This window comes from Astyanax mexicanus, chromosome 7 (assembly GCF_023375975.1).
Source record: "Astyanax mexicanus isolate ESR-SI-001 chromosome 7, AstMex3_surface, whole genome shotgun sequence".
In the NCBI taxonomy this organism is placed as follows: domain Eukaryota; kingdom Metazoa; phylum Chordata; class Actinopteri; order Characiformes; family Acestrorhamphidae; genus Astyanax; species Astyanax mexicanus.
Genome location: NC_064414.1, coordinates 22,555,297 through 22,578,882, shown reverse-complemented (window position 1 = coordinate 22,578,882; position 23,586 = coordinate 22,555,297). Strand labels below are relative to the sequence as shown.

The 23,586-nt window shown below is 36.7% G+C and overlaps 1 protein-coding gene and 1 long non-coding RNA gene across 8 annotated transcripts in view; one reads left to right on the top strand and one right to left on the bottom strand.

Annotated features, from left to right (window-relative positions):
• cep170aa (centrosomal protein 170Aa) overlaps positions 1-23,586 on the top strand; it is an 86,185-nt gene that overhangs the window by 4,828 nt on the left and 57,771 nt on the right. For all 7 annotated transcript variants that reach the window (XM_049481361.1, XM_049481357.1, XM_049481356.1 and 4 more), the window contains exons 2-3: positions 17,931-18,075; positions 22,905-22,994. In XM_049481361.1, coding sequence (XP_049337318.1) covers positions 17,971-18,075; positions 22,905-22,994 — 195 coding nt within the window. In that variant the 5' untranslated portion in view covers positions 17,931-17,970. The remainder of the gene's footprint in view (positions 1-17,930; positions 18,076-22,904; positions 22,995-23,586) is intronic.
• On the bottom strand, positions 8,595-10,673 carry LOC111196016 (uncharacterized). Its single transcript, XR_002651958.2, has 2 exons — positions 10,361-10,673; positions 8,595-9,317 (listed from the first exon to the last, which is right to left on the bottom strand). It is a non-coding gene; the product is annotated as an uncharacterized LOC111196016 (long non-coding RNA).

Here is a 23,586-nt window from a genome sequence, read left to right as displayed (position 1 = left end):
GATCAAAAAGCTCAAAATTCAACAATGTTTGGAAGAAAAGGAGTAAAAGTGAAAGGGAAATCTAGAGCAGAAGCATTATGAATGAAGCTTCAGGATTTACGAGGCAGCACATGTGCTCCCAGACTACTGGCTCAATGTGATTTGTTCTTTATGATGCAGTGCAACTTCCTGTGAGGAGTCATGTGCTGTGCCTCCATCCATGCATTTCCTGTTATAAAGCAGAAATTTCATGCTGAATAATACACAGAGAGGAACTGTAGTGAATTATTCTGAATTCAAAAAGATCCTATAAAAACGTTCAGGCTACAACATCTTTATGACATCTTTATTGGAAAGCTTAGAGTAAAGCATTGATGCTGACAGAAATTACTGTTTCTAATAAAGAAAAGAAACTGAAGGTTATACAGTCTAGACAGTCTTTATCTTGTCCAAGACTCTGACAGTAGTCTCACAATGTCACAAAACCCATCAATCAAAATGTTGAATGCATAAAATTCTATTCATCAAATACACCTTGTTGAAATTCTCTGAGGCGCATCTGTGAGCGAGTGACTGAATGCATTTTTTAAACATTCTCAAACTAATGTGAAACTACTGATACACTGAACATTCTCCCTAATTTTGATTACTCTTTTTAGGCAGCCTCTTGCAGCTTCTCATAAGCACTTCTGAGTAGGGCTGCACAAAATACGGCTCTGGAATAAAATTAAGAGACCACTTCAGTTTCTGAATCAGTTTCTCTGATTTAGCTATTTATAGGTATATGTTTGAGTAAAATATGCATTGTTGTTTCATTCTATGAACTACGGACAACGTTTCTCCCAAATTCCAAATAAAAATATTGTCATTTAGAGCTTTAATTTGCAGAAAATAATAATAATAATAATAATAATAATAATAATAATAATAATGCAAAGAAAACAAGTTCATATTCATAAATAGTTCAGAAATCATTATATGGTGAAATAACCCTGGTTTTTAATCACAGTTTTCATTTATCTTGGCATGTTCCCCTCCACCAGTCTTACACACTGCTTTTGGATATCTTTATGCCACTTCTGATGCTTGTGATCATCCATCTTACACTTGATTATATTCCAGAGGTTTTTGTTATTACAAAAGTACAATGTAAAAATTCAACATTTATGTCTAATATCAAAGCTGATCAACCAACAAAGCTATAACAGATATTCTAAGATCGACAGTTCTGCTATTCTAATCATATAATAATTTCAGCAGCAGCTATTTAAACATACGTTTAGCTAGCTAGCTATCTACCTATCTAGACTGTACACGTAGTCTTTTGGTAAGTAAACAGATGCTAAGGATAAATTAGCAGAAAACTTTCAGCAGAAAATCTTTGTAGATTCAAAGTTTGGCATGTAACTGAAACTTACTTTATTTAATTTAGTTTACGCAAGAAGAGTGTAAAAAATAACCTGCTGTCATTTTTGACAGAGTATTTCTGGTTGCCAAATATTCTCATCCCTACTTTTAGTGAAATCTGGTAAAAAGGTTTTTAGTTGTTCGCAGAACAACATAATATCACAGTTCCATTTTTGTTCAATATCTTGCAGTACCAGTTCTTAGTGTTTTACTCTTCTTTAGGGGTGCACAGAGCAATGGTGCACATTTCTTATAGTAAATAAGAATTAGATAAAGATTACATAAAAAAGGTCATTAAAATCTTTTTTCATTTTCATTCCACAGACACTGCATTCCTAATCTATTCACCTCATTTGACCACATTTTTGGGTCAGATGAAGGTCAGTCTGGCTTGTCTTTGCCCACTGGCTATAAGTACAGTCCACTTAACGAGTGCTGTTCTTCACTTGTGCTCCATTATTAGTCTCTGTTGTTTAGTTTAGTTGATGATTTAGTGCTGCAGGGTGTGTCTGCAGTGTTCAGTATCAGACAGACGTCTCTTTTGTCGATTCTGAAAAACACTGTGAAGCTCTTTCATGATGGCAGCATCACAGGCCTCGCGACTGTCAGACAGGGTGGCTTGGACTGAAACTCAGCTTCAGGTTGATGGAATAACCCTGTTTTTTAATCACAGTTTTAATGCATCTTGGCATGTTTTCCTCCACCAGTCTTACATACTGCTTTTGGATAACTTTATGCCACTCCTGGTGCACAAATTCAAGCAGTTTAGCTTGGTTTGGTGGCTTGTGATTACCAATCTTTCTCTTGATTATATTCCAGAGGTTTTCAATTTAGCAAAATTAATCCATAGCTGTATATCTTTATTAGTATACCTCTCAAATGAGAAAAAAAACTAATAAAAACTACTGCTAAACAAATGATCAAGAATATTAGTGTCCTGTGCTATTGACATACCATAATATTAGCTTAGAATGTTTTGAGCTTTTTTAAATAATGGTGACATTTTAGTTTTTTTGTTGTGAAATAACATATTGTAATCAATGTATTTAGTAATTATTTGGTAATACTTTACAATTAGGGTCACAAACAACAAATACTAGTTTAAACATTATTGAACATTATTGAATTTTAATGCTTAAGAATTCTGTACTTGATGATGAATTGAAATATTGTTTAAAATGTAATGATTAATAATGTCTTAACCAGTGTAAATAATAATTAGTTTATTAATACATTAGTTTATGTAAGTGCTTCCAATTATATATATTTTTTTTATCAAATTAGCTTTATGTTTATGCTTACACAGTGCTAGCAATTAAGGGCCGTGAGTTCATGGACTACTGGCATGGCACATTTTAAACAATATTAGAATCAGCTTTAATATCATCTGATGTTGTAATGTAATGATATACTGGGAAGATATTCTAGTCATGACTTTTATTTCACCCCTAAAAGCAGCAGAGAATTGCTGCTGTGCTCACAGTCCTCTGGCTGTAGACACACATTTAGACTTCATTTCCACTCATGTGTCTTCAGGCATTGTGTGATTCATTACATATGCGCAGTGTTGTGGTTGTGAGCAGCTTTGTTCTGAGCAGTAAGATGTAGTGTTGTATCTGCTGTGTTTGGATTAATGAAGATGTGAATATGCTGTGCTGTTTTTACAGCCATATGGTATTTTTGCATCAGCTCCAAATGTGCTTTCTCAGCTTGTTTCGCTGGACTGGAACCGTCTTGATTTGATTATCTGTGAGACATAAATATGGGCTTTGTTTCACAACATTGTTCAGAATATTTTTATCTTTTCTTGTTCACAATATTATCATTCAGTCACGGTTAGATTTGGTGATTTGTCAACCCTGAAGTGTGAAAAAACAAAACAAACCTGTAATATCGTTTGTCAATTATGTGTTCACATTTACATTGTATAGCACACCATGGATATGACTCTATTGGATCAAATTATGCCATATTCAGTCAGATATGGAAGGTATTTGTTAGGTTTATTGTTATTTTTTATGTTTATTGAAAGAGTACTATAAGTCAAGGCTGGGGGGGATTCAGCAGACCATAGCAGTGTTCCATTTTGGTGTGCGTGCATTTTTTTTAAAGCAGTCTTTCAGGCCTCTCCTCTCAGTGTGCACACTCACAGCTAACAAAAGAAAGAAATCCTTGACCACAGGTCAGTCATTGTTCTGTAGTGCCACCCAATTTCCCCAGCAGCCCATATGGATGAAAGATTAAAGAATAGAAAAACTGCATTATTTATGTGCATTTAAATAAAACTGCTTTAGCTGTGGTATGGGCCATCATATTTGAACAGTGTATTGCTGTGTAATTTTTCCTAGTTTGTCCATTGCTAAAGGTTTAGAGGTATTTGGACAAACTAACATAATTGTGAATATAAAAATAATATTTAACTGAATAACTAAAATCTGGAACTCTTGGGAATCACCAGATACTGAGATTCCTTCTGCTAAAATTCACTTTTTCTTGTTTTTTTTTTTGTGTAATACAGTAGGTCTCTTGTTTTACAGTTGTATATTTATGCTGCACATAAAACTGTTCTTCAACGTCAATTGCATGCAGTAGCTAGTAAAAGAAAATATTCAGGAAAAAAACGAGTCAATTAGGAAAAGCACAGTGTCTACCTAAACCCGTGAATTCGTATTCATGACCTCGCCCACCTTGTATCGCGACCGCCCACAGGCAGAGCTAAAGCCACACAGCGACGCAGTCTCGTCAGATAGGCGCTAACAATGATAGGAACAACATGGCAGTTCGTTCCTGTGTTGTTTGTGCAAATAACTAATCCGTGTTATAAACTTTGTTCAGTAATTTAGAGCTAAAGGACAAATGGTTAGAATGTGTTTATGGAACACCACCAGTGAAATACAATTGAGATAGGTATATGTGTATGTTTAAAACAGCTTTGTTTACACTAGTTAAAAGTTAAAAGTCCACCCAGGGGTTTAGTTCCAACTGCCTGGGCGGCTCTGCTGCGGATCAGCCAACAAAACCCTGGGGTTGATTTTTACCTTCTTACATAGGTTTACATAGGATCTCCAGGTGATTTCACATTTTACATTGACTCGCAGTGCTGTTGGCAAATCAGATGAATGAAAAAACGATAGAATAAGACCTTTAAAGGATAGTGAAACATGATAACGAGTGGTTCATTTGAAATGTCAGGGCCCTCAGAATTCTTCCAACAAAACATTACATTAATAAGGTCCTGCAACCAGTGGCCCGACCGTTTCTGAACACACACTGTAGTGCACTATTCCAACAGGACAATGCTCGTCCACATACTGCTGCTGCCATCTTAATAGCTTGCCTTGGAAACACAGATTCTATGCCATGACCAGCTTTATCCCCAGACATATCCCTGATTGAAAATGGGCTATTTGATGCACTAAAGCTCACTTTTAAACCCCTATCTACAAAATCTGCAGACATATCAGCTTACATGTTGTGTTAATAAGCTCAATAAATATTGCTCATATCATATTAAATTTTGAATCATTTATTACATTTAGGACACTGTGAAAGAAATTCAAACTGCAGACTATAAAAAGTTTCTTCTAAGAACTCTCTCTCTCTCCTCTACTCTGGGTGGTAAATAATCTCTGTTAGGGGCACCTAGAATGGTGAAAACACAGGATTTGGATAATAAATACCCGATATCCGATGCATTAAAATATTACTGAATTGGACACCATTAGGTTCTTCTAGAACTCCATATTGGGACATTTTACATGTTGTGTTAATAAGCTCAATTAATATTGTTTATATCAGTCTAAATTATGAATCATTTATTGTTCTTAGTAACTTTTATCTTTTTTCCAAATAGAGTTAAAATCTGACACTTCCTTTGAGTGCTATAAGTGTAATTTTTGTACTTGGTTGGCTGTAATTTTTAGTACTGGACATTATATAACAACAGTCACTGAAGATCACAGTTTAGTCTAGTCATTAGACTTAGATGTCCACTTGATTTTGTGTCTAAACTGTAGAAATAGCATGACTTCATTCATGGCCGGTGTGTAGTGTGGCCACGGTGCATGAAGTAAAGTGAGTGGCACCTCACTATATTTTTCATAGGCGTTGTCCCTGAATCTAGGCCATACTAGTGTACATGTCAGTTTGAATCGTCTGAGCTCAGGCTGAAAGCAGGAGTCGTCGAGTTCAGCTCCTGGTTTTTATCTGGCTTGCAGCCTTTTAGTTAGACTCCTGCTTATCGATCGGATCAGCCTCTCCTCCTGCATTAGGATATAAAGATGCTTCTAAAATAGAATAATGATTGTGTGGTGACCGGACAGGGCGGTAATCATAATCAGAGCTGAGCAGAGCTGCTGGAAGCAAAGCCACTCCGAGGCCCATTTACTTTAAGCTAATTTCTGGAAGAGCATTAAAGGTGCACAGAGACTTGGAGTGCAAGAAAAGCAAGACTAGGTGCTCAGTCTGCTGAAAAGACTGCGAAAGAGTGCAAAAAAACAAAGAAATGTAGTTTAGCACATTGTCAGGCCTCTGAGATTTGAGCTCTCAACGGACTGTAAGAGGTACCGACAGCAGTATTGAAGATCATTGACTTTGCCTTGCCTTTGTTAAAGTGATGCAGGAAAAAATTAACACTGTTAAATTAACACTGTCATTCAAGAGGTCATGATTGTTCAGTAGGGGTGTGCAATATCGTATCATACTCAGTGATATCACCAAAATTGTACAATATCGTTATCATAAAAATACCAAAGAAGGGTAAACATTTAGTGTATAACTTTTTTTGCTGTTTGTAGCAAAAGTAAAATGTACACTGTTCTTTTTTCACATTAAATATCTAACAGAGACAGATTCTATCAGTCCACTATAATTTGTTTTACTTTAATGCTGGATATATGGCGTGCATTATTATTCATAGTTTATATCATAGATTCAGGTTAGATAATTCACTTACAATTTGGTAAAAAATCTTAATTAGGTGTGTATTGTTTGCAATAATATTGCCAAATAAAACATATAATAATAATATACATTTGTTGCAGTAGTTTATTCTTAAACAATTACAGTGTGATATTTGTCCACCATAGTGTTTTATTATTGTCATTATTTTTTTGCCTGTTATCTGATCATTTCAATAATTCTCACTATCATCTAATATTGATTAGCAGCCAGATGAACCAGTTGAACTTGAGTAAACATGAGGTAACCGCAAGCCTCCATCCACACGGTTAGGCACGTGCTTGTAAACACATGTCGGAAGCTGTGCACCTCTATCCATCACTGTTTTGCGATATTCCAAGTTACAGCTGAATTCACACTTTTAATCCCAGAAAAACTTTTTTCAATATTGTGCAGCCCTAATACCAATCCATTTAAGTATCCCTGACTTAGGCCTGATCCTGATTTACTGGATCAAATCAGGACAACCCAAATTTATTTGATTGTTTGCCTTTCTTTTTATATAAAGTGTAATTCTAATGTTTTTACATTTAAAAGATACATTTATGAAATCTTTGGTGTGAAAAAGAGTAGAAAAATAGACTTTTTTTAGAGAGACATTAATTACATTTTATCAAAAACATTGAATTCGGTCATGTTAAGACAATCAGCTATCAGCCTTCAGACAGTATTTTTACTTTTTATTTTTAACTGTGTAGAATTGTAGTGTAGAAGTGTATAATTGTGATAGTTCTTGGTGTTGTTCTCTCTTCTGGGATCTTGATTAACCTTCAGTCTTTTGTTGTTGTTTGTACTTGTCTGTTGTTTGGACATGAAAACTAAATCCACATAATATTTTTTTAATCAGTATTTTCAGGCATTTTCCAATCTCTCATCTTAACTCTCTCATTTTTTAAGTCGGGTTAGGAAGTTACAGAGAACTGAGGAACTATAACTTGTTAAACTTCCCTCTTTCAGAATCTGATCTCTTCAGGAAGTGTGTTTACTGGGAGGTTAGCTGGGTTTGGCTGCAGTAGTGGGAGTAATCGTGGAGTATGGTGTGAGGTCATGGGGCAGAGGGGTGGACATGTACAGCTGTTGCATCATCTGGCTACAGTTCTCTGGAGAGGAGCACATTCAAATACGAGGAACCTGCTGTAGGAAACACATACCCGCAGCTATTATTACCGTTATGTTCTATTGACAGTAAGTATATATAGAGAGTGAGAAGAGTTGATCTAAAAGAGAGTAAATCCAGAATGCCATACATGTCACTACTGGTTATAGTAAGAGCAACTTTAAGAAATCTTAAAGAAAACTTAAAGAAAACTTACGAAACACAGTGTGTCAGAGTAACAAGCTAAATCAGTGTCCTCCCAGTGAAAATCTTCTTTTAATTACGGGATTTTTTCCATATATTGGAATTTTCAGCACCAATGTGTGTGTATCTGCAGAATAATGGTTTCAAATTTTCTGAGGGCTCTAGACGATCTGTGCCACACACTTTCATTGTGTGGACGGCTTTACCTTTAGCATTTGTTTGTTGTGGAAATTTCAAGTCACACATTACATTTTGTGGGTTTCTATGGCCTTAAAGGAGAACTCTGGTGTGAAATAGTTTTGGGGTGTAGTTACATAATACTTGATCATGAGTACAAATTTTTGTTGAATAGCCCACCCCCATTTGCCCCCAGCATTCCAAAATACAGTGCTTTTAGCCGAAGCTCCCAACAGGCATAGGGCTGCACGTGCAGAGAAGTTGCTATTTTTATACCAGTAGCTCCAAACCGCATACATTTTAGCAGTTTTTAAAATGTATCTATTTTATCATCCATTACCACAAAATTAATTTTGCTATTTTTTTCCCTTTCCTACCTATTCATTTGTTTTCGTTTGTTGACTTAATTTCAAAATGGTGGAGCCTGGAGAACTAATTGAAGAATAAAACACCAGCGATTTCTTTTCATGGGCAATGCTATGACCCTATTGATAGCATTGTAAGCTCTGTATTTCAGAATGTTGGGGGCAAAAGGAAGTGGGCTATTCAACAAAGGTTTGTACTCATTATCAGGTTTCACTACACCCCAATTCCATTTTACACCAGATTTCTTATTTATCACCAATAAAATTGAATGTAGTACTCCACGATGTGGTGCATTGTGGTGCACTGAGGAATTTAAACAGGGCCTGCAATCTGTGTGCTGTAATGTAGTACACATGAAATATATTTGATTATTAATTGTGGTGCACCAAATAATACTGTCAAGTCATTGCAGCTCTATGATAAGCTTTTATGTTAATTAAACCACATGACATACTTTATCAGCAGATGCTTACTGGTGTTTTACATTTGTTGCTGAGTGTAGTCCTCAACTTTCAACTTCAGTGGGTTAGTAAGGTAATTATAAGCAGTAATATGACAGTAATATGGACCTAATCAGAACTAGATTTTTGGAGATATATCTGTTTGTAGAGTAGGTGAGTCAGTGCTTGGTTCCTGTGAAACGTGGCTCGAGATGGAAGGATGAGTCGAGGCAGATGGGAGGAAGTCTTAGCCACACTTCCTGTTCCCCCACAAAGTACATGCAGTCATCCTAAAACAATCCAACTCTTCAGGCCCTGCGAGGGGGAGGATGCACTCAGAGCCAGCATGGAGAAATCACCCTTTCACCCACTGAAAAAGCATGTTCCTCCACTGGCAGGGAAAGCAGCAGGATGGAGATGGCACAGCCAACAAGAAAAAAAAAAATACAGACAAACTTTTTGTGCTTCTTTTGGCATCAAGAGAGGAACTCCATCAAGACATAAGACTCTCCAGTTGTGGCTTAAGCTCAGGGATAAGGTCTTCATGTTCACATGCTTTCTTTAATTCTTCCAAATGAGGCTTTAATACATCCTTCCACAGCATCTAGTCTCGTGCAGACATCCTCAGAGATAACAAAGGCACAGAGCTGGTGGTGGTGTAGATGACAGAGGAGTCATGTCAGGACAACCTGTGTGTCAGAGAAGAGGTTATACCCTCATCTAGTTCCTCCGTACAGTTCCCTAGTGGTCTAAACTCTTTCATATTCAATGAAAAGAGAAAAAGAGGCACTGGGTACGGCTGGGCACTGCACCAAGGCTTCTCTGCCACGTTGTGCTTATTCCCGAGTTGTGCGGGTGGGTGCCGACTTTAATGACTTTCTTGTGGTTATGCAGTGAAAGCCGAGGCTCTAGAAAGAAGAAAATTCAGCCGTCTAGCTAAGGCATCTCAGCAGCCATGTCCTGCCAAACCCCCTATTCCTCAAAGCCACTGTACTTTATTCAGATTTCTGTTGAACAAAGTTGAGTTTCTGGGCGTATTTGAAACACTGTGCTGAAGCCACTGACTTTAGTAGACAATATGCTTTGGAATCTTGCAAAGAATGCATTTACACTAATGTTTGAATCGTGTTTGGGATAGTCAAATGCTATAAATATGACAAGGGAATGAGCTGTTTATCAATGTAAATTAATGTCTTAATGTGGGCACCCAATATTACCATTTTTTTCTAACTAAAAATTGGGTTAAGAACTGTCCAACACATTAATAAAAAGTGAAAGGACAGTGGAGAACATCATGTTTGAAGGAGGATCGTGGTCAGATGAAAATCTTGAATGAAACTTTTGGTGAAATCAAATCGTAGAAAATGAAGATATGTTTAATAGTGAAAGTAAGAGCATTTCAACCTGCACAACTATCAAAGGAACTCAAGGGATTGGTACTAAACAGCTGTGTAGCCTTAAGAAAACCATTTATCAGTGAGGCAAACTGGCAAAAACAGCTTCAATATGCCAGGGAGCATAAAGTGGACTCTGGAGCAATGAAAGCAGGTCACATTGATGCAGTTGGTCAGGGCTAGGTTCAGCATCGTTACGACTTCCTGAAAATACTAACCCACCATATTCCAAGACGACAATAGGAGTAATAATCTGTCTCAGATTGTGAATGAGTGCAGGGTTCAAGGAGCCTGAGACATCATTTTTACACATGCATTGGCCACCACAGAGTCCAGACCTGAACCCATTGAGAATCTCAGGAATGTGCTGGAGATAACTTTGCGCAGTGATCCAAATCTCCCATCAGAAGTTCAATATCTTGGAGGAAACTTTTCTGCAACTCTGAACAGAAATGAATGTAGTGTCATTGCAAAAGCTTGTAACAAAATTGGATATTATAGCTACTACTTGCTTTACATGACTTAAGTCGTAGAGCACAAGGGGTTAAATCTGACGTCACATTTATTTAAGACCTCTGAAGGTGTCTTATAGTGTCTGGCACCAAGATGTTAACAGCAGATCCTTCATGTCCTTCATCGCCTTAAGCTTTTCTGTTTTAGTGATGCTTTGGCCTTGTCAGGGTCTCTCATGTTTTTACTCCCTTCACATCCAACACATTGAGTAAGAGAATCATCTGTACAGATATCCTAGATCCTGACATGCAGCCTTCTTACAAGATAACCAACTTAATTCATGTCGTCTCTAAGTGATCATTAGCACTGTATGTTTAATCATACATGTTGTGTGGAGGGGAGCACAATAATATATCGGTATCGGATGATAATTGCTTTTTTTAAATTTGGTCGATATTTTAAACCAATATTTGCTGATTTATTTATTGAATGTCTGAAAAGGACCAATTGAAGCTGGCCAAACTTCTACAATTGGCAGACACTGACCAAAAAAATGTGAAAACTAATTTTTCAGACACCTTTTATTTTATTGTTTGCATACAGTTGGTTAAAAGCTAAAATGTAAGGCAAATAAATGTTAATTAAATATAAAATAAATGTTTTTTTTTTCTAAAGTTATAGCGAGGTGTCTAGTCTTTCTATAAGTTTTAAATATGTACTGTATATCGGCATAGACATTGACGTGTTCAATATCAGATATTGGCATCGGCCCAGAATTCCCACATCGGTGCATCTCTAATTGTGTGGTATTGTAAAAAAATTAAAAAGCTTATTATAGTACTTGATCATCATTCCAAATCATGGAAACTATACTGCTTTCAATTGGTTTGTTAAGTGTGGGCTAGTGTAATGCGTAGTTCAAGTGTAAATGCAACAAATAGTTGCTTTAATGGCAAGTTCTCTAATTTACATCATAAAAAGTAAAACATTACAGAGTGAGCTAGTGGGTTTAATTAATTAATTTATTTAAACCATTTAGAGAAAGGTATTCTGTTGTCAGTGACTACTGTTTTTGAAAGCGGGCATTTTTTATCATCTACAATTTAAGACCAGAGATACTATTTTGTGTGGTGTGGCTAAAAATGTAGTTTTCTGTATTTTTGTCTGTCTGCCGTGACAGATTATTATGCTTCCCTACTTGCACTTTGGGAGTTTTTTTTGTTTTTTTTTGTGAAAGTTTAATTTTTAAAAATAGTAGTTAGAATTTGTACTAGTACTTAGTATCAGCAGACACTTTAGATTCTGGCATCTGTAACGGAATTAAAAAAGGAAAATGTGGTATCAGTGCATGCCTGGTTTTTACAGTATGTGTATCTTCTACCTAACACTGTAATGATTTTGAAGGCGGTGCTAATTGTTGAGCCCTTCAACAGACTTTAATCCTTGAAAAAATATTTTTCGAAGTCAAACCTCTTTCTGAGGAACCCTGAGTGTTCCGGTAACACTATTCGCTATCAGCTAGCGTTTCAGCTCACGTATCTTGTTTTAGCATGGTAAATGCAGGCTATAATCCGATATACTCGCCTCTGGACGGCGAAAGAGCTAGCGCTGCATTTAGCAGCTAATGCTAATTCTGCTCCAGCTTCTGTGCCGGAGAAACTTCACTGATACTAATTTATAATGCTGCACTTCACTGGAATGGTTTTAGTGCTCCTTATAACCTGAATGGTAGAATTCATACATAAGGTGCACTGATGATTTTTGGGAAAATTAAAGGATTTTAAGTGTGCAATATAGTGCGAAAAATACAGTACCGTTTCCAGTGTCAGTCAACTGTAGTAGTGTGTAAAGTACTTCAGCAAGTTTCGGTTTGAAATATTGGCCATATGATTAAAAAAAAAAGATTATCAGCTGATACCAATATAATTCCGATATAACGTGCATCCCTACTTGTTAGCTATTTTAGCCTTGCATGACCCCAAATTTGGTGATTGATATACATTTTAGTGCAATGTTTTTACTGTCATTTGATGAGTTTAGTTGAATGAAGTATGTGGATGAAATGCTAAAGATGGGTAGTGGATCAGTCGAGGGGGGGTGTATCACTTACACTTTCTCATTGAGTCTCACTCTCGCATAATCTGGGTTCGTGTTCTGCACAAACGTGAGGCTCATAAATCAAATTCTCCCTCAGTATGGGGGAAGATGTTGTCATAGCAATAGCCCATTAAGAGCGGCGGGTATAATCTCACCAAATGTTAATCGTTCATGGCTTCCTCTGAGTGCTGCATTGTAGTCAGTATGAAAAGGAGTTTTTTGAGTGGGGTCTGTGTGTGTGTGTGTGACAGACAGAGAGAGTGGGGGAGGGGAGGGGTAGGGAGCGCTGTCCTAACTAAGGATCTCAGATGGTGGGTAAGAGATAGATATGCAGCCTCAGGGTAATTTCTGGAGAGCAGCCTTGTTTCATACACAGTTTGTTTACACCGCTTCTTACATTTACATTACATTTATTGTAAACCAGACGTTTTTATCCAAAGCCAAAGTTGTTAGTCACTCACTTACATTATCCAAAGATGATAGGATAGTATCAATAGATCCCAAATTCTAAACACTTGGAGCTCCGATACTATAAGAAATGAGCCACACAATAATTATGTTGCTAGAGATACACAGTACTTACAGTCTGAGCAAAGAAAATTGCTAAACTGTGCAAGAACCTGTGGCGAAAACCAAAAACAGGACATAGTAAGAGCAATATTATCAGTGCCATAAGTGCTCACAAAGAGGGGGGTCTTAAATAGAACATGGCAAAATAAATACTATTGTATCATGATTTTTACAGAAATTTTCCTAATTTTCCACAATATCACATACAGACAAGATGCATTAGTAGCAGCAGATTCTTAATATATATATATATATATATATATACTACCTTTATATTTAAATTCAAAGATTTTTGTTTAAGTATTCTATACTTCATTCAATTTAGCAGGAGTACTTACCATATTTTTTGCACTATAAGGCGCACTTTTAATTTTTTTCAAAAATCGTCTTATAATCCGTTGCACCTTGCGTATGAATTTTACCAGTCAGGTTGTAAGGAGCTGTTGTACAGGAGTTTCAGTTTAGCTTCTCCTGCACCCTTAGCCTCTAACCGTGCTAAACGCTAGCCCTTTTGCCGTTCAGAGGCAAGTGTTATTGCCTGTAGCCTACTGCTAATCCCAGGTAGCACTGCTGGAGCAGTATTAGCATTACCTGCTGACCGCACACTCAGATATACTCAGGAGGTATATCAGACTGCAGTCTGCGTGTTTATCGTGTTAAAACAAGCTATGTGGGACAAACCACTTGTTAATATCACCCTGGCTTACTGGAACATTCAGGGTTCCTCAGTGTAGCACTGTTGGGCGGCATTAGCCGATAACCGCATTAGCATAAGTTGAAATCTGCAAATCTAAGCTTACTGTCAATAAAGGGAAGAGTTTAAATCAGTTTTCAGGGGAGAAATCTGTGTAGATTAACATCCAGAGCTTGTTTGACTTTAAAAAAAAATAGTTTGTTTTTTAAGAATTACGTTTTATTTACTTAACTTAGCTTAGCTTAGCAGGTCCTGCTGAATAAGAAGGAAAACATGGCGACACCCCTGTTTTTTACTAGTGTTGTATAATTCAGTGTGCTTTCTGTATGAAAAGAGACCTGAAAACAGACGTTTATTGATATTGCGCCATATAATCCAGTGCGCTTTATGGTGCGAAATATATGGTGCACTTTCATATGTATATTATTTATTACAATAGCAAATGATTACAGTACATACAATAGTCATATTGCCCAGCCCTAATCATCAGTGATTTTGCTATTTAAACATTTTCATGTGTCCTGAAATATGGTGGGATAAGCTGAGCCTTACTTGAAGTAAGAAAAAATGTAAGAACTTTGACTAAAACCGAACAAACTAAAATATTTGGCTGAAGGCTAAATACCAAAAAACATTAAAAAAAAAAATAAAATAAGTATCTGTGTGATTGTGTCAGCTTGTGTCAGGTTTGCTTCTTCTTGAAAACCCTCCTGCTCAGGGCGAGCTGAGGTGTTTGTCCGTCTAGTGAGGAATGAGACAGTTATTTTGATTGGCCCATGGCCAGAGGGAAGGTTTTACTCCAGCATATTGTGTTGCTTTGTTATTCTGCTCCTTGGTTAACCCCCAGTTTGTTACGTCTTTGTAGAAATATCGAAAAGTGGATGACTTTACAGAAATGATCTTCTATTTCACAATAGTGCTTTGGCATGAACGCCTAGGTCATGTAGCTGGACAGCTTTCAGCTTGAGGGTCGGGAAGCTGGTCTTAATTATTTTCACTTTCACAGCTGTAGATTTGAGCAGCTGAGTGTGGCCTCCTTTCCTGAGAGAAAGAGAGAGAGGGAGAGAGAGAGAGAGAGAGAGAGAAAACAGGCCAGTCAGACGGTAAGCATGGAGTCTACATCACTTCCTGCAGCATCTGGCAGTGATCAGAGCAGAAGAGGAGGAAGCAGCTCTGCTGTCGCTGCCGCTGCAGAAAACATTGGAATGTTGCAAATCTGAGCTCCGTCTAACGGCTCTGCCGGACTGCCCCGCCTGCTCCGCCGCGCTGAACTTTCAAACTTAAACAGGATTCTCTGGTAGGACAGCAGACAACTCCTGACTGGGAGCTGGAATCTCCATATTTCTGATCAAAGACTAAAGAGAATATAGACATACATTTAAAAAAAATCTAAAATAACATGTATAGTTTTTGCTGTTTTGCGGTACAGGAGTTGTACATTGCTACCTTTTCTTTTCAGATACCAATCCAAACTACCAGGTTTAAATTAAGCTGTTTTAATGAGCTCATATCATGAAAAATAATTTTGTTTATTAAAGATTTTGACCCACCTTCCCCTGTTTATAGAATACATATAGAGCTGTTATATTATTTGTTTTGTCTTGTTGATATTGCCTAAATCAATGCATTGGATCAATCAGACACTAATACTTATTAGTTATACATATCAGCGGAGAACTAGGGGGGTGACATATCATATTGTACGCAATAATATCGACAACATTTTTGAATATCATGAACTATATTATATCCTGAAATATCGTGCCATATCACCCACCCCTAATTATCATATAAGGGTACCACTTTTTTTTACTGTTTTTAGCAAAAAAAAAAAAATCACACTGTTCTCATTTCCCATTATATATCTACTAGAGACAGATGATATCTGTCCAGTATCATTTATTTTGCTTCAGTCCTACCTGCTGTAGATAACATGTACTTACTTGTAAATAATATCCCTAAAACATTACTGTTTTAATGTATATATTTCCATCCTGGATGTAAATTAAACACCAATTTAATATTTATATTTAGTTACTTTATTTCTTTCTTTATTGTATATTTTCTACTTTTATCTTTTTATGCTGCATACTTGGAGAGGAGAGAAACAAAGAAAGAATTTAATTGTACGAGGAAACTTGTTTCTTACTGTGCACATGACAATAAAGTCTTTGAATCACTTGAATCATTTGAATATTTGAGGTGCATTTTTAGCACAGTGCTGCAGTGTATTCTTTAAAAAAAATATATATATTTTTTTTTTCAATAATTTTTCAATTCAGTGTTTTGTCATATCGCCAAGAGTATCGTTATCGAGAAAATACCAAGAAATATCATGATATTATTTTAGGTCCATATCGTCCACCCCTTTGGAAAACACTTTATTTTATGTGACCATAAGGCACCATAAAAGAGTTGCTGGAATTGATTGAGACTTAATAAATATGAATGTAATGATGATTACAGTCAAGTCGAGGCTTTAAAGAGGCTTTTATTGTCATTACATCTGATCTGAATACAGGTGCACAGTGTAGTGAAATTACGTTCCTCCAGAACCATGGTGCAACATGGGGCAACAATAGCAATAGACAACATAAAGTGCAAGAGTAACGATAGTGCAACATAAAACTATAGCACTACAATAAATACAATAAATACAAAAGTCGATACAATAAAAAAACAGGACAGTGCTTTACCGATGCAGTATAATAATGTGCATAGTGAGGATATGGAGCAGTGTTAGAGGGTGAGGATAAAGGAAAGTTTGTTGGGGAAAATGTACAGTTGATTGGAGGCCGAGTGGGCCACTTCTAGCCTGGGAACAAGACGAGATACAGTTAAACATGGAGAAATGTTTAGCAATAAATCAAGCGACCAGGCAAGTCAAGGAAGTTTTGCCATCTGAGAGACAAAGGCATTATACTACTAGGGATTAACAGCTGTGTACACCATTAGTTGGGGCAGTGTGTCAAGTTTAAGTCAAAAACCCCATCAGAACCTGGCACTTCAGGTTTCACATTCACAATACCTCTGCAATGAATGCAACAGTGACTGGCCAATGGGTGGCCTAGATAGTGGGCAATTCGTCAGAACAACCATTATGCTTGTCTCAGTTCAGTAAAGTTCCTCCCTTAAAGTCAAAATGTATTTATAGGGTGTCGTAGAGTTAACAGTCTCTCGCCAAGAGGTACCCAAAAGTAAGCTCTGAGAGGCAACAAGGGAAGCAATCTCTTGTGGCAAGACCTAGGGCCTATTATACACCCTGCACAAGGCACGTCCCGATGCTCTTTGCTACCTTTCACCCCGTCAACAGCCTTTTTCCACACCTTGCACCCGTGCCGTTAAAAAAGTGTCAGAGTTTAGAAATAAATCTACACTGATGTATGCGGTGGTTCATTTCACTGACTAAAATAAACCTAGACAACACTCATTCCTCAAAGTCAATTCCCATAGATGCGCCACACCTCCGCTCATTAAACACACACACACACACACACGTACCCACTGTAACGCACAAATCCGACTTTTATCTCCTGAATAGACAGAATAAAGAATAAAATAACACTTCTGTTCCCTTAAATGAGCTGCTGGCATACATTCAGTGTAAACACGCAAATCAGTGTCCTCTGCTAAGATGCAAAAATTGCTGCGCTATTAAGATATGAATGCACAAATGTCAGAGCGCACATTCATTAAAAAGAATTACAAGTGACACACTGATTGGTTTATTTCACGTCATGCCCAAATCACATTGCGCCCTCACGATACTAAAGACACAAACACACCCTAAATGTCTGCATGCCGAATTCTGCTGAATTCCGTGTTTTCGTTTGTGTCAGTGTAATTGCATTGTTTGATGTGTTTTTGTTTTGATGTCATAAAATAGCAAAAGCAGACTCTAGTCTGAAGCATGTTTTCACTTTCATAATACACACAACTTTTCAATAAATGTACATTTTAAATCATTAAAAACACATGGTATGAAGGCATATTTCAAGCCAGTGTATAACCTAGAAGTTTTAAATACAACTTTGTTTCCTGTTTTAATCAAATTTATGTTTTTAACATTTTCTCTCTCTGTTCCTTTCCTTCAGGATGACGTAGGGTTTGGAGGCTGGAGGAGAGAGAGCAGAGATGAGCCTCACGTCCTGGTTCCTGGTGAGCAGTGGGGGCACGCGCCACCGGTTGCCCCGCGAGATGATCTTTGTGGGACGAGACGACTGCGAGCTCATGCTGCAGGTCAGCTAATGACTGCTGTCACTTTCTCTATCTGTGTTCAGCCTCCACACGTTCAGTGTTTCAACACAGGTTAATCCTCTGACAGCTGCGAGCTCCCGCTGGGAAACTGAATCCCTGCAGAATGTTCCGGCCTTCAATCACATCCACAAATTCACCTCTTGTTTTTAGAAAGACATGCCGAGCTTGTATTATGTGCACAAACTTTAGTACTAGTGAATGTAAAAGTAGTGCTGTTGTAGAATGTATTTTTTCTCAAAAACAGTAAACATGCCTCTATGCACTTATATAAATCTTACGTATGTTATGAATTTTTTTTTTTGGAGAAAAAATATTTTCTGGTCAGTTCTTTGCAAACTTTAGAGGGAACACTGCATTATGACTTTAAACAAATTAGTAATTGTTTAGTATATAGAATATAATCTGTCTTTTACATTTTTTGGCTGAACAGCCACAATATTTTTTTTATTTTTGCCAGAATATTTTTGGTTATTCATACGTCCCTAATTTTATTGTTGTATTTTCGTATTTTTATTGGTTTTGCATGTTGGATATTGAATGATTTTAGATTTGTATACAGATTGTTTATTTACACTTTCTTATATGTTCAGCATTGACCACATTCTTAATATACAGCTCTGGAGGAAATAAAGAGACCACTTCAGTTTCTGAATCAGTTTCTCTGATTGTGCTATTTATAGATATATGTTTGAGTAAAATGAACATTCTTGTTTTATTATGTAAACTACAGACAACATTTCTCCTAAATTCCAAATAAAAATATTGTCATTTATAGCATTTGTTTGCAGAAAAGGGGAAATAATACAAAGAAAACAAGTTCATATTAATTAAGTTTTAAGAGTCAATATTTGGTGAAATATACCTTTTTTTTAATTAGTTTTCATGCATCTTGACATGTTCTCCTCCACTAGTCTTACACACTTCTTTTGGATAACTTTATGCCACTTCTGGTGCAAAAATGTAAGCAGTTCAGTTTGGTTTGATGGCTTGTGATCATCCATCTTCCGCTTGATTATATTACAGAGGTTTTCAATTTGGTAAAATCAAAGAAACTCATCATTTTTAAGTGGTCTCTTATTTTTTTCCAAAACTGTATGTCTAAATTAGAACTTAAGCATAACAAAATGCAGGTAATATTCATCAATAATAATAACAATAATAATAATAATAATAATATAATAAATGATATAAATATATAAATTTATTCATATCGCCCAGCACTACTTATAACTGACAGAATTATCCAGCTCATCAACATCAAATTTATTAATTAATTTTAAGCTTTAATCAGCTCACAGTAAGGATTGTGTGGTTAATAACCAGCCAAACCAGCTTCAGTTCTGATGTTATCGAAGTGTGCATGTTATTCATGGTGTTATATTAATAGAAAGTGGGACAAATAGCTCACGGGTTACTTTTAGATACTGGAGAGGGCCTCTTCTATGAGTAGGCAAAACTGCTACTCTGCCAAACATTGCAGAGAGGAGTGCCAGCACTGTAACAGGGTTAAAGGAACGAAACACAACTTTGACACAAACCCTGATATATGATCGTAGTATCGCTCCAGTGAAATAGTAGAGATTGCAGTCAGTGCAAGCAAAGCAGTACAGTAATACATCTACAAATAGCTTTTACACACAGTAGCAGTTTACATGAGATTTTACCACGGACAGAACTACGACACAAAAGCAAACAGTTATTTATTGTTTTTTTTTTGTATTGTTGACATTGAATTATGGCAAATAATTACAACAGATCAATTTATTAATGTTAGAATATTATTTTATCTGTACAGTGCAGTGGATAACACCACTGACCTGCTCACTTGCCTATTATGGCAGTTGCACCACAGCTAAATTAAATAGGAAAGTAATAAAATTGCGTTGGCTGACTGTCTGTAATGATTAGTAATTTATTCACTTTTTATTCAAGTTTAGTAATGTATGTTACTTAATGATTTTTAAATAGTATTTATAGTATAAATTTGACGGAAAATATTTTTTATTTATACTTATTTATACTTTGAGGCTGGCGCAGTATTAGCATTAGCCGCTAACCATGCTAAGCACCAGCTCTTTCTCCATTGAGAGTGAGAATTATCGGCCTGTAGCCTGCTGCTAACCCCAGCTAGCACTGCCACTATAAAAATAGATGTTTATTGATAGTTCGCCTTAGAGTCCGATGCACCTTTATAGTGCGAAAAATATAGTTATAAACAATTAAAGATAAAATATAATGTAACATAAAAGCAATAAATGGTAATAAAAATACACATTAGCAGCAGTATGCATCTAAAAATAAGATGTTTTTGAACTGTTATTATTATCCAGAAATGTTGTATTTGTTGTATTTATTTCTTCTGGGAAGGATTATTTAATTATCAGTAATAATATAAGTGATTCACAGTACAGAGTACAATTCAAAAGTTTGGAATGAGTGGTCAAGGTGCTGTTGGATATAAGTAATTAGTAATCTACTGTATTATATATTTACCACATTTTCTGTCAAGAAAATTGACCACTGGCTCACGTTTTTCACATTCTAAAAAATTTCTCAGTTGTACCATATATATCACACTATAAGGTGCATTTAAAATAATTTAATTTTCCCAAAAAATTGCCAGTAAAAAAAACTAATAGTGCCTTGGATTACCAGAACACTCAGGGTTCCTCAGTGTAGCACCGCCGGGTGGAATTAACTAGCACTAAGTGCTGCTAACTGCGACTAGCGCTGTTGCTGGGGATACATGGCGACACCCTTGTTCCTTACTAGTGTCACAAAAAATTTGCCTTGTAATCCTGTGCGCATTATCTAAGAATACAGACCAGAAAATAGATATAATTTATTGATAGAGTGCCTTATATTATGGTGCGCCTTTAAATCCGTAAAATATGGCGGTAGACTTGCTATTTGCACATTTTAATGTTTTTTTACTACTTACAGCTTCAATTATATGAAATATCTGAAGTTGTAAAGCATTTTATACATCACATTACATTTTCCATCATAGTTGTGGTACAGTTTGTTTATTTTAAACGTAATTCCACTACTATTGTTTCTTTAGTAATTGTACATATGTCTTCAGTAATTCTACACTAGGTCTTGAGTTTCAGGCGTGGTTCTGTGGGAGGAATAAACAAGGCTGTGTTTTGTAAGAAAAGTCGTACTTCCCCCGTTTTAAGCCGTCCTGTAAAGGCCTGGGGATATTTGGAGGAACAGAGGCTGGTTTTGGTCAGGGGGCTGATAGCTTTAAACAACAGTTGATCGCTCATGTGATGATGGCTGTTACAAAACACTTAGAATATAATTATCACATGATTTAGACTAGAATGAAATGCCTGTGTGTAAGAATGCTCTTAACTGAAAAGAACATTAACCCGTGGCTAATGAAGTTTAATGAAGCTTCTGCCCAAATTAATATCTTCTGCCCAATCTTTATTCAGTGTAATACATTTTATTTATGTGGGAGCTTAAAAAAAGCACAAAAATGTCTGTCATGCTCAGGATAGTATTACATTTAAAATATTATGAATCCTAATGAATTTGCAAAGATTTGCTAATGAACTATCTGATTGACAGTTTCACAAAAAGCTGAATTTTTGTTTTGTATTTTTAAAAGTATTTCTTAATGGAAGTTTTTTTTTTCCAGAACTGTATAAACTTCATTGACCATACAGGACACTTTGTAGTTCTATAATTACAGCTTGTAGTCCATCTGTTTTTCTGCATATTCTATTAGCCATCTTACACTCTGTTAATCAGTGGTCAGGATCCCACAGGACCATGACAGAGCAGCTATTATTTGGGTTGGGGGGTCATTCTCAGCACTGCAGTTACACAGGATGGTGTGTTTAGTGATTCAGACACAGCTGTGCTGCTGGAGTTTTTAAAAATTTCATTGTCACTGCTGGACTAAGAATAGGACTAGATGGTTGGTGATCAACACAAACTTTCCAGCAACATAGTTTCTGTCTCTGACTTTACAGCTACTCAGTGTTTAAAAACTCCAGCAGCAGTGCTGTGTCTGATCTACTCATATCAGCACAACATGGACTGTAACTATAGAGCTACAATGTGCTCGGTATTAAAGACACAGCCACAGCTGTCATCCACAGCCTCTTTAATCTTACGAAATAAAGGGAGGTGAAAAGAGATGAGCTGTTTTTTGGTGCAAAAAAACCACACAAACCTTTTAAGTGTACCTCATGAGAACAAGATTACATTCAGAAACAATATAAAATAGCCCAGAAAAACTCCCAGCAGCACTTACACTGCTCGTCTCCCTTTCTCCGGTGATATTGCTTAGTTCTTTCACAGTCTCTGATGGTGCCTCATGTCTATGGGGGAGGGTTTATCTAGTTTGGAAGTCTTGGTTAAATCACTAACTTAATCAGCAGGGAAACTTCAGCGTGTTGCTCAGAAAGCATATGTGCGTTCCCAAAGACTAGCTTCAGATCAACCGTTCTATTCCCTACAATTCACCCTCCAGCAATAAAAATCTCCTGCTGTCAAATCCACAAGATTATTTATAATGTGGAGCAATGCAGAAGATGAGATCAGTTTTATAGCCTTCAGATCTTCACTTCATAATCACGTCAGACACTTGGTGAATGTAGATAATCTCTACTTTAAACAATGCGAGGCTGAATGTTGAATTCATTTGTCCTGGCAATGAAGCTGCTGCCCGAAATAGCATGAGAATTCGTATAACTGATGATGAGCAGAGATAAAAGACTTCTTTGATAGCTCTTCTGATATTCTTGGTGTGTGTCTCTGTGTGTGTGTGTGTCTGTGTGTGTGTGTGTTTGCAGTCTCGCAGCGTTGACAAGCAGCATGCTGTGATCAACTACGAAGCCACCAGTGATGAGCACAAAGTGAAGGACCTGGGGAGTCTTAATGGGGTGAGTATGTGACCACTAGTCTAGCACTAATCCACCAGCCCAGTGCTAATGCACTTGTCCCTCTGAAGCAGCCTGTTTCTGTATTATTAAAGCCTACGTATTAATACAAAATAGCCCGTGTTATTATAGTATTTATGGTGATTTTGATCAGGGCTCTGAACCGAGAGCTTGCGTCCAGTTCAGAGCTATTCTGATCTGCTCATTTAAAATCTGTTACTGCGTTAATACTGTTATTTTTTTTTTACTTGTAGCCTAGCACACAATCATATTATGTTTTACATCAGCCTATTATGGAATTTAATTGTATGCCCATCGTTTATGCAAGCTGTTTATAGATGTATACATGGCTTTAGTGCTTTATGAAGAAACACTTTTAGCATAGTGTTGCAGTGTTCCGTGCTGTTTTGAGTGCAGTGGTTAGTGCGATATTCAGTGCAGTGGTTAGTGCCGTGTTGAGTGCTGTGGTGAGTACTGTGTTAACTGCAGTGGTCAGTGCTATATTCAGTGCAGTGGTCAGCACAGTGATCAATGCAGTGTTCAGTGTTGTTTTGAAGACATTGGTCAGTGATGTGTTTAGTGTTGTGTTCAGTGT